The sequence below is a fragment of the Typopeltis vanoorti genome, chromosome 3 (assembly GCF_054136105.1).
Source record: "Typopeltis vanoorti isolate ZY-2024b chromosome 3, IOZ_Tvanoo_1.0, whole genome shotgun sequence".
In the NCBI taxonomy this organism is placed as follows: Eukaryota; Metazoa; Arthropoda; class Arachnida; order Uropygi; family Thelyphonidae; genus Typopeltis; species Typopeltis vanoorti.
Genome location: NC_143551.1, coordinates 139,756,986 through 139,772,256, shown reverse-complemented (window position 1 = coordinate 139,772,256; position 15,271 = coordinate 139,756,986). Strand labels below are relative to the sequence as shown.

Sequence of the window (15,271 nt, the reverse complement as noted above, 5' to 3'; positions counted from 1 at the left end):
TGCTGCTTCACAATTTCCCAAGCACTAATGATATCCCAGCATTCCAATTCCTCCCTCCACGAAATTTCCCCAAATTGACGTCTAAGACTATTATAATCACCTGCTTTATAATTCCACATACGTTCCCGTCTCTTTGATACTCCTGCATGTCTATTCATTTTCCAAGTCAAAACCATAATGTCACTCTCTCTCTCTCTCCAACTAGTGGGAGAGATGTCATCTCAGTTATTATCAGCTCTTCTGATGCTATACCAGATCCAAAACTCTTGAACTTCTTGTTCCCTCTGTTACATGTTGCCTAAGACATTTGTCCCTTAACAGTTCTAGAAATTCCATTCCCTTATTGTTACATGCATCTTCCTTTCCCAAATCTATACTGCTTTAGTTAGAATCTCCCATAACAATCATTCTTCTTGCTTGCCATGCTCAACTGTCTCAACATCCCGTGGTCCCCACCCGCTGTGCTCCTTGGTCTGTAGCAACACCCCACTAAGTATCCTGTCTTGCCCACCTCCACCTCACACCATATGCTTTCAAAATCATTAGTGTCACAGTCTTCCAAAGCCTCCACTCTTAGAGGACATAGGTCGTCACTTATCATAAGCAGTACTCCACCACCACCCTTCCTATCCTGCCGAAAAATGCTGTACCCAGCAACTTCTATTCCTGTTGTTATGCTCTCTTCTGTCAACCCCCATCTCTGTTATGGTAAACTTTGATTATATTAAAGCTATTTTCCTGAAAATTGAGGCAAATATGCTTTATCATTCTTGCAATGAGTTCTTGAAATGTCAGACCTCTTATCCCTTATTATTTTCTTTGGTATCTCTGTGAGGACAAGACTTATCTTGGGAGGTGGCAGCACTAAACATTATTCACACATTCCTTATCATCTTCTTCAACTCATTCACTGACAAAGCACTCACAACTGCCTCTGGTAATCCATGCCACTCACCATTACCCTCACTGCCAAGCAAATAATCTGGTTCTTGTATGCTTTCTAATGATACTTTTACAAAATTTCCACATTCTCCCAGTCTTTTGTAGATATTCCAAATATTCCAATATTCCAAACTTATGATAAACTTTGATTATATTAAAGCTATTTTCCTGAAAATTGAGGCAACCAAATCTGTGAATATGTGAAATTATGTTCTCCCTTCCTACCATGACTTGAAAAAACGCATTCCACAGACCCATCACAGTCTTGGTCACTCACTTCCCCAAAGAATCCAGGTGACCAGATCTGTGCACAGTAATCTAAATGTGGCCTTATTAAAGCTTATAATGAGTAATAAGTCATTAATTCTTAATGGTTTTGAGGGAAGATTGAGAAGATGTAATTTGCAGAGTCTGGTGGACAGGAGGAAGAGGGGAAATATGATAGAGACCTAAAGTTGTAAGGGGTTGTTATAGGATCAATGCTGGAAAAGTTCTACAGAAAATAGTGGGAGAACCAGAGGTCATCCCTGGAAACTGTATAAAGAGGGTGTGAGAGGCAAGTTTTTTTCGTGCAGAGTTGTGAATGATTGGAATGCCTTTCCTGAAAGTGTGGTGTCTGCAAGGATTTTGTGTGTGTTTAAGACACGGTATGATGTGCTGTGTGTGTGTGTGTGTGTGTGTGTGTGTGTGTGTGTGTGTGTGTGTGTGTGTGTGTGTGTGTGTGTGTGTGTGTGTGTGTGTGTGTGCGTGTGTGTGTGAGTGAGAGAGAGAGAGAGAGAGAGAGAGAGAGATAAAAGGACCTCCCAGATGAGACTCCATGAGGTCTTGGGGTAATAATAATATGACCAACACCAAGAAGAAAAAAATATATTTATTAAACTCACTAATATTTTGCTGATATTCTCCCCAGCATCATCAGAGCACAATGATACCTGTGACAGTCCATGCACTAAACTAAGTAATTGTAGAAACAATTTAAGTTATAACTGACACCTAATGTCCTTACATGGCACCCTCTATGGATTAGATAACTACAAAGTCAATTTGTAGCCGTAATAACCAGACTTCTCTAAATTAACTTTGTAGTTATCCAACCTATAGAGAGCACCATGTAAGGACATTGGGTGCAAGTTACAATTTCAATTGTTCTACAGTTACTTAGTTTACTGCTGTGTGCCTGTCACAAGTATCATTGTGCTCTGATGATGCTGGGTAGAAAACTAGCAAAATATTAGTGAGTTTAATAAATGTATTTTTTCCTCTTTATGTTGGTTATACTATTAAGCATTATTATGAATAATGAACGGCACCTAAGCCTTTCATGTAGTCACCATGTTCATATCTGTCTCTATTTTCTTCAATTTATATAATAGAATTCCATGTGGTATCCTGTCAAATGCCTTTGACCAAGTGAAAAAGTTCAGCAAATGTGATACTGCTGGGCTTGACAAAGTCCAGCAGTAACTCTAATAAACCTAATAACCTAATAACAGTAACACTAATAACCCTAATAAACTCTAGTTATCTGATTCTGATTTGAAAATACTTTCAAATCAAATCAAAAACAAGTCAAATGTATTCAGATAAGTCCTTATGTTCTCCATACCTTATCAGGCAATGCATTCCAAGGCCTAATGACCATCTAAGCAAAAAAAAACATCTCCTCACCCTCTACGTTCCCTTGTCCTTGCTCATTCCTTTTGATTTAACAAATGATAACTGCCTAGTTTCAACCCTGTAACGGTCTCTCAATGGTTTAAATTAAATGTCTCATTCATATCACATTTCCATCTATCAACCAAACTCTGCAGTCTGCATATCCTCAGTCTATCCTCATAGCTAACGTTGTACAGTCCTGTAATCAATTTTGTTATCTTTTAAGATTAATTTATCTCCTTCATTTATCCATGTGTGGTCTGATCAGGACTTCATACAATGGAACCACAGCTCTCCTATGTCTGCTGCTCAGTATCATTGTTATTATTATTACATAACACCTCCAGGGAGTCCATAGACTCATCGGGGAGGGTACCTGCTCTACCTCTCCATCTCTACCACCCCACCAACGCCATCTACTGCCAATCACCACCACCATTAGTATTTTCACAGACAAACATCCATGCCCATGGTGAGATTCAAACCAGCAGCCTTTCGGCTGGAGAGCGGATATGCTAACGACTCGGCCAACCAGCCCCGCATTTGTTCTGTATCTGATGTAGATACCTTAGTACTAATGGGGTTCTCCACATTCCTTAAAAGGCTTTATAGACGTCCTCTCCCAGATATCCAGTCAGACACCTAAGTGACCTCTTGGGTACTTGGCTACTAAAATTTGTAAAATGCTTTTAATGTATCCTTGATTCCTTGATAATTAGTGAAATAAAACATAACTACATAGCATAGCCAAATGGCATGTTTTTCATTTATAGAAAAAAAAAAAAAAAGGATAGTTGGAAAACCAAAAACAGTGGATAATTGAAAATTACTTCTGTGTTTTTCATTTACAAGGGAAATACATTTCACTTGATACTTGAACGATGCAGTTACGTAATGGATATGGGATTATCTATTATTCAGGCCTCCACAGAGTCAAGAGACTCATTGTGGAAGGTCCTTCCTAGGAAACACAAAGTCTATCATACCACTTCTTGAACCCATTGACCATTCTCACTCGCACCACTCTATCAAGCAATGCATTCCATGGCCCAACCACCCTCTATGCAAAGAAACCACTCCTCACCCTCCTGTTTACAACTTCCTTTTGTAACTTCTAGGGATGGCCCCTTGTCATCACTCCTTCCTGCTATTCAACCAAGCGAAAGAACTCCCCAGTGTCAACTCTGTAACCACCTCTCAACAGTTTTAAAGTCTCAATCACCTCTCTTTCTTCTATCCACCAAACTCTGCAGTCCACATTCCCTCAGCCGATCCTCATAACTAGCATTGTACAGTCCTGAAACCATCTTTGTTATCTGCCTCTGTATCATTTCCACAGTTAATTTATCCCCTTAAAATATTGGAGACCAAATCTGAGAACAATAGTCTAAGTGTGGTCTGATCAGTGTCTTATACAATGGAATGATAACTCTTTTATCTCTGCAGGACAGCGTCCTTCTCATTACTGCAATCCTCTGTGTTACCTTCATCACCTTTGCAATATGTCCCCTGAATTTCAAGTTTCTATCAATCATCAACCCCAGATCTCTTGTCTCCAGTGGTGAGCTATAAGGGGCTCGCACGAGCCCTTTGTTAAATTTTACTCAAATTGGCGAATCCCTTGTTCTTCTTGTTTACTTTTTTATTTTTTATTTTTGAAACATATTAAACTAGAAACTCATATGGTAACGTAACAAAAATTAGTCTATTTGGCAGTGTATAGATTTTGGAATTATTGTTTCAACTCCTCTATAACGAATGTGCCCAAGTTTGAAAATAAAATAAACGCATGCGCTATCTTTACCCTTCTCCCGTCTGGTAGCCAATCGTATGGTAAAACCAGTGGCCAATCAAATGTTTTATAAAAGATTATAAAAGATTGCACTCTTATTATATTTTGATAGTTAAAAAATGTTTTTCTTAAGTAAGATAAATTAACACAGTTGATTGTGTGCAAATATTTCATGTTTAGATCATGAAATATTTGTTTAAAAATGATATCCTTTGCAGGTTGATTGTTCCCCCCCCCCATGCTTTTTGATTGAAATTTGTACACAAGCTGTATTAATAAACGTTTTTGTGTGAAATATGTTTTTTTTTTCTCGACAATGCGAGTCCTTTGTTAAAATTTCCATAGCTCACCACTGCTTGTCTCCCCTACTTCCTCCAATAGAGTATGCAGTGTCCCACTTGATGTGTCCCAAACCTGAAGTACATTTTGCTGCATTAAACCGATACCCCCATTCATTTTCCCCATCTGTCTAGCTTATTCAAATCCTGTTGCAGGACTACTACATCTGCACTATTACTAATAACCCTTCCCAGCTTCACATCATCCACAAACAATTGAATATCCCACTGCAATCCACTGACAATGTCATTGATATTAAGGTTAAACGATACAGGTCCCAGTACTGAATCCTGTGGGACCCCCACTTGTAACCTTCTGTCTCCTTGATATTGCCCCACCATACACAACTCTCTGATGCCTATCAGACAGCCAATCCTGCATCCAGTTGACTAACCTGACATCTAAACTAATGTGCGGCAACTAAAATATCAGCTTATCATGTGGCAAGCTGTCAAATGCCTTTTGCGCAATCCAAAAACATGGGCAGTATATGCCTTTCGCTCATCAACTGCTCTTGTCACTTTATTGTAAAAGGCAATCATATTACTCAAACAAGAGCGCCCCTTAACAGATCCATGTTGATTCTCACAGATAACATTACTCTCATCTGACAACATTTAACATTGGACAGATGAGAGTAATCATCTGTCCAACATATACAATGTTGGACAGATGATTACTCTCATCTGTCCAGCATTGTATATGGTCTCTCTCTAATTTCTCCAAGACCTTAACAACTACTGATGACAAACAATTTCATTGAAAAGCCAGATCAAAGGAGGTGTCAGTTCTTTAGCACATTCTCCCAAAAACTGTGGTGAAATACCATCTAGTCCTAAAGCTTTACTGACATCGAGAGTACTCAGTATTTGGAACACACTCTCCTCTTGCACCTCTAAACCTCGAACCTGCTCTATCCCTCTAGTATTAAAACCTACTTTTCCAGGATGAAATACTCCAATTAAGTGTTCATTGAACAACTTCACTATGTCGTCTGCCTCAGTCACTCTATTCCCATTTTTATCCCACAATGTCATTCTTCCACAATCATTTCTCCTCCAAATGGCCACATAGCTAAAAAATACCCAAGGATTTTCTTTGGATCTTAGTGCCAATCTCTTCTCATATTCCAGTTTTGCCTTCCTCACAATACTAGTCACTATCCTGGGCTGAGTCTTATATTCTTTATGCGTCTGCTCTCTACCCCTCTCCTTATATCTCTTCCATAATCTCTTTTTCACCTGCAGTTCCTGTTTGATATTGTTTGTCATCCACTTTACACCAAATTGTGTCGTTTTCTTCACTCGTGGAATACAGCTTATTATTGCTGCTAACAAATATTCCTTCACAATTTTTCAAGCACTAATGATATCCTGGCCTTCCAATTCCACCCTCCATGGAGCTGCCCCAAGTTGATATGTAAGCCTGTTATAATCACCTGCCTTATAATTCCATTCTGTTTCTATTCTCTCCTCTCTATTATTCCCATAACTCTGATTCACCTTGCATTCATATTCATCTCTTCCATTCGCCTAATCTCATCTTTCATACTTCTCATGCCATTCCCAGGACATTCCACCTCCTCTTTCAGCTCACCTATCTCTCTCTGCAAGTTAGCCACTCTTACTTGCCATTCATCCTCCCAATCAAGACCATCTCCAAAAACTTCACAATCATTCAAGGCTTCCACACTCTTATTTTTTTTATTCAGATTTCATTATGATTAAGCATGATATCAACTCTGGGGCTAAGTAGTATGCTGGGTTTATGAATTTTCAACTGAGCCTCAGTGAAAGATTAAATTCCAACATTCCTACCCTGCAGAAGCTTCGAAGCTTATTATTACTATGATTATATGGGAATCTTCATGGGAGCCTGCATTAACCATTATTTAGCCAGTACCTATACGAGATTTATAATTGACTATTCAGCTTAATTGTAGGTAAATTATTAATGCAGGACTGTTCCTTCACAAAACTGCACTACCTTTATTAATTCTTCCTCTTAACTAGCTTTTTCAGCACCTTACCACAACCACTCCAGAGATACTGACTAGTCTGTAATTTGCTTCCTCTCTCTTGGAGTCTCTTTTATGCAACAGAACTATTTTTCTCTATTTTCATTCTCCTTACCAGAGCAGAGACTTAAACAGTAATCCAGAAGTATTGCTGCAATAATGAGAAGGACGCTGACCTGCAGAGATAAAAGAGTTATCATTCCATTGTATAAGACCTGATCAGACCACACTTAGACTGTTGTTCTCAAATTTGGTCCCCATGATTTGAAGGGGGGATAAATCAACTGTGGAAATGGTACAAAGGCGAATAACAAAGATTGTTTCAGAACTGTGCAATGTTAGTTATGAGGATCGGCTGAGGGAATGTGGGCTGCAGAGTTTGGTGGATAGAAGAAGGAGAGGTGATATGATGAAGAGTTTTAAACTGTTGAGAGGCAGGGTTGACACTGGAGAGTTCTTTCATTTGGTGGAACAGTGGGAATTTGTGATGAAAAGTGGGACATCCCTGGAAGTTATGAAAGGAAGGTGTGAGCAAGAGGAGGAGTGGTTTCTTTTCATGGAGGGTGATTGAACCATGAAATGCATTGCCTGATAGAGTGATGAGAACAAGAATGGTTAATAAGTTCAAGGAGGGGTATGATAGACTTTGTGTTTCCTAGGAAGGTCCTCCCACGATGAGTTTCTTGACTCTGTGGAGGCCTGAATAATAATAATAATAATTCTATCATACAGTGGCAGCAGACTTACAATTTTCCCTCTAGCTCTTCTTTTCATTCTTCCTGTAATTGTTTCATAATTTCCCTCATACTGTATTTTGTCACTCATGAGGTTTTAAATGATGACCTCTTTTCCATACCACTTTTGAATAGATTGATGCTAAAGTATTTCATTTAAATAAGTGATTCAGAAAAATGCAATTATATTAAATATGATTTATGTGCTATATAATTTTGCATTTGCTAACCTAGGTTTCACAAATGAACTCCTTGTTGCAATTTGAACAGTCAAAAAAGTTTTAAGTAAATGTTTTTTATAAAGAAAATTTAATTAAAACTTTTTTTGGCTGTTAAGACATCCAAGTCTTATTGTATAGTTGTCACTCTCACTCACGAAGGGTTGTAAACTATGACACATTGGTACCATGGGTGTGTTTTTTTTTCTTTTCTATTTTTATTAATTTTTATTAATTTTCTATTTTTATTAATTTTTACTATTTTTCTATATTTTTATTTATTTTTTTGCCTAATCCAAACCCTGCTCTAGAAATCAAATGGGGTACTTTTTTGAGCCAAATAAGCTGGATGGTGGTCTTATACCAAATGATGAAATTCATCTACCACCTAAAGACAATCATAGACATCTATGTATAATGGTAGGATTTGAACCTACAGCTTGGGATATGCTCACCATCTAATAGACTATGGATAAATAATTTTTTCTTATTATGTAAAATTTTGCATAATTATAGTAATTTTACAAAGGTTCCTTAAGAAGAAACAAAATATTCTCATTTATATTTATAAATGAAAAGATATTTGGTTTTGTTTTGTTTTGTTTTTTAATCTCAAAAGGAAAATCCAGTTATAAGGAACATGGTTATCGGATGCTGTTAATTTGGTTGCATGGTGTACCGTCCTCTCGAAACCCTCTTAAAGATCTATTTGAAGCTCTCACTGACATAGATAAAAGAGATATAGCAGGTAATTTTGCATATCATATTTCATTGTGAAAATTTCATTAATATTAGTCACAACAATTTAATCATTGAAAATTTTTCAAGATTATTTCAATATTATTTTTTACATTTCAACTGCTACCCAGTAAATATTTGGGTAATTAAAGTCTCCCATTGTGATTACTCATTTCATGCTCATCTTTTCTATATGCTGATGCATTTCTTCATCACTAGCGACTGATCCACCAGGTTTGTAACAACACCCGATTATGTAATTGATCTTGTTAGATTCCACCTTACACCAGATAGCTTGAAACTCACTTCCACATGAAATACTGGTAATAGTAGTATTAAAGTCATAGGTCTCAACTCTAACTCGATTCAGGTCTTCCAAAATCATTAGCAGCATGACTATCCTCCTCTCCTATCCTCTCTATCCTTCCTAAAAAATACTGTATCCTTTACATTCGATACCAGTTAGTATGTCTGATTCTGATAGCCAGGTCTCACTAATACATACAATCTGAGGTCCCAATGTATTGACCAAGGCAGCAAACTCTACCCCTTTGTTTCTGATACTCCTAGCATTCATGTACAGACATAATAATCTATCTGCATGTTCTTTTGTATACTCTTGTGTGCAGTGTGGACAACTTGCAGATCTCTATTCTTCTCTAGTGCCTTATACATGTAGACATCTTTGCACACATTTGACAGGCCCGAACCAGGCAAATAAGTCGAAATCGTTCGATTTCGTACAGATTCAGAACCACATGTGGTTCTGAATCTGTATAGTGTGGTTGGCATGACCTTGAAGGATATCACTTGAACCACATGTGGAGTGAGAGGAAAGAAGCCAGAAATCTCTCATGGCCTGAATTGAGGCCAAGCGTGTTCTGGAAAACAAGCTTGGCCTCCATTCAGGCCTTGAATAAGAAAGATGTGTTTTACCAAGCAATCAAATCAAAAGTCATCTGTTACCTAGATAATCTAGTTAGCCTTTCCTACAACTAGGCAATAATCCCTTTGCAGCAGGAATACACACTACTTTCACCAGAGGCCTTTCACTGGAAACAAGTTAATCACAAAAGAAAGTGCAGAATTGACAATTGACTGGAAGAGGCTGCATGTTGTGCTTCACCTGTCCATTAGTTGTCTTGTTCAGCACCCTTAATTTCCTGACAGCATATCTGTGGCCCCCTAGTCTTTACTCATCTGCTTTATTTCTAAATTTATTTCTGGTCCAATCAGCTCATTAAACTCAATCAATCAGTTTCAATACTGTCTTGCCAGAGGCATAGGTAGGGAGGAGTGGAGGGGACGATCTGTCCCGGGCAGCACTTTGAACCTTTAATTCTAAAATACAGTCTCGAGAACTCATTTCCAAATATTGTAATACTACCAAATTTTCCTCGGAAAGTGTTGCTAGTTGTGAGAGGAGTGTTTCTAAATAAAATAGATTAAGAATTACCTACATTATTATGAAATAGACTTTGCCAATGTCATCGACGATTTTGCTAACAGAAAAGCAAGAAAAATAACATTTTAGAATGTTGAAATTAAAGTTTTACTTCAAAAATAAACATAGTGTTTTAATTTATTTCCCTATACGTTGTTTTGACTTTTTATAGTATATTTTTGGCGTGTATTGAGAGGGGCAGAAAACTCAAGGACCACCCCTGGCGGCAAAAGCTCTAGCTACACCACTGCGTCTTGCATACTGACAGTTTAGTGTTTTGTCTACTTTTTTCGATTATTCTGCATACAAATAATTCAAGGATTCTCCACCATGCCAGCAATGCTTTTTATTATTATTTTGATAACCTACATGGTGTTTGAGTGGGTCTCCCATGATGAGTCTATTGACTCATTGTGGGAGGTGCACTCAAACAGCAACATGTCTATCATAATGAACTTTGAAGTTATTTACACTTGCCAACAACTCTCCACATAAAAATCTACTCCTCACACCCCTTCTTCACCATATCTTTATACAACTTCTAGGGATGGCCTATCATTCTTTCCATCTTAACATCCACTCTTTTTTATAATTTGATCTTATAGAATTCCGTAACTAACTTGAAAGTCTCTATCATATCTTGTCTTTTCCTCCTGTTCACCCTCTGTAATCCACACTCCCTCAAATGCTTCATAACCAACACTCCAGAGTCCTGATATCACTCTGGAATGTTGGTAAGGAAGAGCATTCTTTGGACCCTCTCTAGTGTTTCCACATCACAATAAAAACTAGGTGACCAAATTCAAGCACAATAGTTCATGCATGATTGGACCAATGCTTTATATAGAGGCACCATCACTTCCTTATACCTACGTGTCAATGTACTTTTTATCATAGCAGCAACAAGTTGTGTAGTCTTTGCAACACTTGCGATGTGCCCTTGGAGCTTTAGTTTATTGTCTACTATCACCCCATCCTGAATCTCAGCTTCCTGAAGTACATCTCTTTATCCTACATTGTAACACCCTGCATTTATTAATATTTAAACTGCAACTCCACTCATCTGTCCAAGCTAAAAGTCTATTCCAGTCTTCCTGTAGAGAAGTAACATCCTCACTACTCCTGATAATTCTACCTAACTTTGCATCATCAGCAAATATTTGAATATCTCCAATCAGTCCACATGAAATATCTTTAATAAATAAGTTAAACATTTAATTTGCTATCTTCACTGGAAATTGTTCCTAAAATAGCTTGCAATGTTTTATTTGTTCTACAGGTTGTTCATTGAAGATGCAGTTGATGTTTTCCACATTCTCTCAATTTTCCTAGTTTTTGTCTTTTTATTGCTGATTTTCATGCCAAATTATTTAAGCAATTATTCAATATAATTCAGTGGATTTATTTAGGATCACTCTGTATATGTCTATAAGTGTAACATCATCACCTGCATAAAGTGAAGAATGAGTTTAGTATATCAGATTTAATACAATATTCCTCATAGTGTGGGATCCATATGGACTTATATGGATCCCACACTATGAAGGAATGTTGTATTAAAAGATAGCATGTGCCATTGCCTCATTTACATCAAACCATCTTCTTATACATCCTTCACTTTCTAGCTGCTGACTTAAAACTTAATTATAGGGTATACATATAGCTCTGTAGAATGTCCTGTTTGTCCCATGTAATTGTAGTGTTTTGAAGAGCTTTCCTAATGGCACAGAACATTGATATAGATGCTCATTACATGTCAACATACTTTTTATCATTACAGCAATACAATGTGCAGTCTTTGCACATTGAGTGATTAATGCAAGCAGTGATTTCTCAACTATTTGCATTAAAAATCTGGTCTTGATAACTCTTTATTTAGCGAGAATCAAGCTTGTTTTCCTATATTTCTTCTTAGCAGTTTTTCTCAACCTTTTCCCAGATATACTGTCATAATTCTCACCTGGAGCACTCTGTAGGGAAATTCAGCAGTTGCATAGTTAGACTTAAGTGCTGGTTAAGGATCATTTGCATTTACTGTGGTGAAATATAATATTTGTCCCCATTTGATTCTGTACAGTGTCCACAGCATGGTCTGCTACACCTGACTGATCATAACTGTGGTTGTGTGCTGTGTGCTTCTTCTATTCTTCCAGGTGGTTATTGATAGATATTCTAGACTGTTTGTTATAAGATAAGTTTCAAGCATGTGGAAACCTTTATATCTGGACCTGAGAGTTGGGGGGGGGGGAGTAGCAGATAAGAACAGCTAATTTGATATGAGGTTTCAAAACAGTGTGCAGATTATATTTCTGTAACGTCTAAAGTTCTAGCTGTTTTCTCGGAGGGGTCCTAAACATAGAGAATAGTAATACATAATAATGCTTAATGGTATAACCAACACCAAGAGGAAAAAAATACATTCATTAAACTTACTAATATTTCACTGGTTTTTTGCTGAGCATCATCAGAGCACAATGATAACTGTGATAAACACACAGCACTTCACAGCACTAAACTAAGTAATTGTAGAAACAATTTAAATTATAACTGGCACCTAATGTCTTTAAATGACACCCTCTATTGATTGGAAAACTACAAAATTAATTTAGAGAAGTCTGGCTAGGGCACCACCATGTAAGACCATTTGGTGTCAGTTACAATTTAAATTTTAAAAGTGAGGGAAAAGGCAGGACTGCATTTTGTTGGTATTGAAAGTGACTAGGTTATCCTTGCCCCACTGAAAGATGGTATGGAGATTAGTGTTTAAGGTAATCTTGATGTAAAGGATGTCTGGAACCACATGATTTGTCAGAGTAGGATAAGTGGAGAGTGCTATCGTCAGCAAAGCTATGGATAGGATGTGTGGTGATTGAGAGTAAATCATTTATATATAAGAGAAAGAGGGTAAGTGAGAGAATGAAGCCCTGAGGTACTTTTTCTGCATTGGTGGGAAAGCTCAAATTGAGGGTGCCATCCGCCATGACATGCAGTGAATGACTGAGAAAACTGGTTATCCAGTTACATAGGGTGGCAGGTAGACAAGGAAGGTAGTTTGCAAAGCAGGCCTTGATGCCAAACATGATCAAATACCTTGGAAATGTCAAGGGCAACAGTACACATTTCTCTAAACCTTTCCATGGCACATGGCTAGTGGTGAGTAACATAGGCTAAGTGGTTGCTGATTAACTGGTGAGCTTCTAGATAGTGAAGAAGTTGACCATTGATAAGTTTCTCCATTATTTTGGTCAGGATTGAGGTGATTGCAATTGGTTGGTAGTTAGACAGTAGGCTTTTTTTTTTTTTTTTTGAAATGGGTTGGATATATACTATCTTCCATGAGAAGGGATGTGTTAACTATTATTACTGTTATTAGCATATACTTTGGTGTAATGTGGATGAAATCATGAATATAATTCCTTGTGTACTAGTTGTATATGCTGCTCAACCCAACAAAAAAGCTTTCCAAAAATTAAAATAGTATTTTAAATATGAAGCCAATTAAATGTTATTTTTCCATAGAAAAAGTAAGAAGGAAAGCTGATCAGGAGCACATGCCACGAACCTGTCCACCAGGAAGAATATGTACTCTATGTACAGTGATGTGATGCCACTTCCACTGTCCATTTTTGTTGCTCATGCCTGCCAACTGTAATGCCATCTTGTGCCTTACTTCTGTGTGCAGATGTGAAGTTGCCATTATGGGCAGTATCTTAGTTCTACAGGAAAAAACTGGCCTAGTTTATGCTAGTGATGATGCCAAATGACATCCGTAACCAAAGTTAATTGTGTGTGTGTGTGTGTGTATATACTCAGGGTTGAAAATAAGGCTAATCTTGCAAAATTGTTAATTATATGTGAAAAGTTGAAATGTATGTGAAATTATCCAAAATGTGATTAGTGTAATTATTGTGATGCTCCAAATTTTGATTTCTGTGATATTGTATGTTATATATAAATAACTCTGTGAAGAAATTTAAATTTTAAAGAACTCAATTTGGAATAAATACAAATATAATAATAATAGCACAAGCAAATTATTTCTGCTCTGTGAGAACAAAAAAAAAAAAAAAGACAGAGAAGCAAATTTTTGATTGTGTAAAATTTCCAGATATTGTTGGGTAAGCTATCATTGTGATGGACTCGATAATGTATCATCAAGTTTTACTGTATCTGAATACTTGCTTCCTAAAATGTATTTTTGTATTAAATATAGACTTCCATCATATAGAAGCTTATCTTGAAACTTTTATTTCAAAATGTTTCAAAATTCCATTTGTGTGTGAGTATGAGTATGTTGACTATTATAATATATTCTCATTTAAATTGAAAAATCATTCAGTTATTATTAAAATTTAACAAATAACAGTATGATTTCAATTATAAGTGTCCAGTTTCATATAACAACTGCACAATATTTTTAATTAAGCATACTAAAAGTGCTGGGAAGAATAACTCTTGCATCATCCATCCAAAATCTACAGTTCAACTGTAAATTAATTGACATTAAAAAAAAATAGTAATAATAAATGTGTGCAGCAGACTACAAAAGTGTTACATGCCAGTAGGTGCATTATTTTGATGGTAGTCTACATTTCATTTCATTAGTTGTTACAATTAATACATAACATTCATTTCTGGTTTTGAAACAAAAACTATTTATAGCATTTCAGAATGAGAAAAATTAATTTCTTGAGTTCTTGAGAGACAACTATCTTAGGCACTATATAAAGAAGGGCACATGAGTATTGAGAGTTTTAGATCTGATTATTTTATCAGAGGATGCAATTGGTAGTGGAGTGTTGCACTTCCCTCCAGTTGGTGACAGCAATTGTGAAATGATCACATGGGTTGCAGCTAGCCATATGAAGACTTCTGAGGAAAGGATATATGTGAAATTATAAGGCTAGCGATTATGCAAAGTTTAGGAGATAGCTTGGAGATATAGCATGGAATGAGGAGCTAAATTGGAAAGAAATGAATGCTACTTGAGCATTGACAAAGACATACTTAACAGTATCAATGCGTGAATGCATACTGAAGATCAAAAGGTTGAATAAGATGGCATATGGAGGCAGCACAAGATGAATAATGGTAATAATCAGTCAGGTCAGGAAAATGACTGAGTTGGTAAGAACAGCAAAATTGCAGTATGAGCAGAAATTAGCAAATGAGACAAAGAAAAATCCTAGGGAGTTTTTTCGATATGTAGCAAGTAGAAAGAACATTGATTATGGCATGAAGATGATAATAGATTAAAATAGTAGATCAGTAGCTGCTGCAGAGGACATAATCAAGATATTCAGTTAGCAATTCATCAGGGTGTTTTCCCTACCAGTGTGAAATCATGAAAAGCTCAAGTGTAGAGGAAATGGGAGAAGACTTACCAGCGAG

At 36.8% G+C, this 15,271-nt stretch overlaps 1 protein-coding gene across 1 annotated transcript in view; it reads left to right on the top strand.

The window, feature by feature from the left end:
- LOC150108606 (uncharacterized) overlaps nt 1–13,485 on the top strand; it is a 271,872-nt gene extending 258,387 nt beyond the window's left edge. Inside the window, exons 15-16 of the mRNA XM_090390490.1 lie at nt 8,318–8,446; nt 13,400–13,485. Of these exons, the coding sequence (XP_090246616.1) occupies nt 8,318–8,446; nt 13,400–13,485 (215 nt within the window). The remainder of the gene's footprint in view (nt 1–8,317; nt 8,447–13,399) is intronic.
- Nucleotides 13,486–15,271: the final 1,786 nt, after the last annotated feature.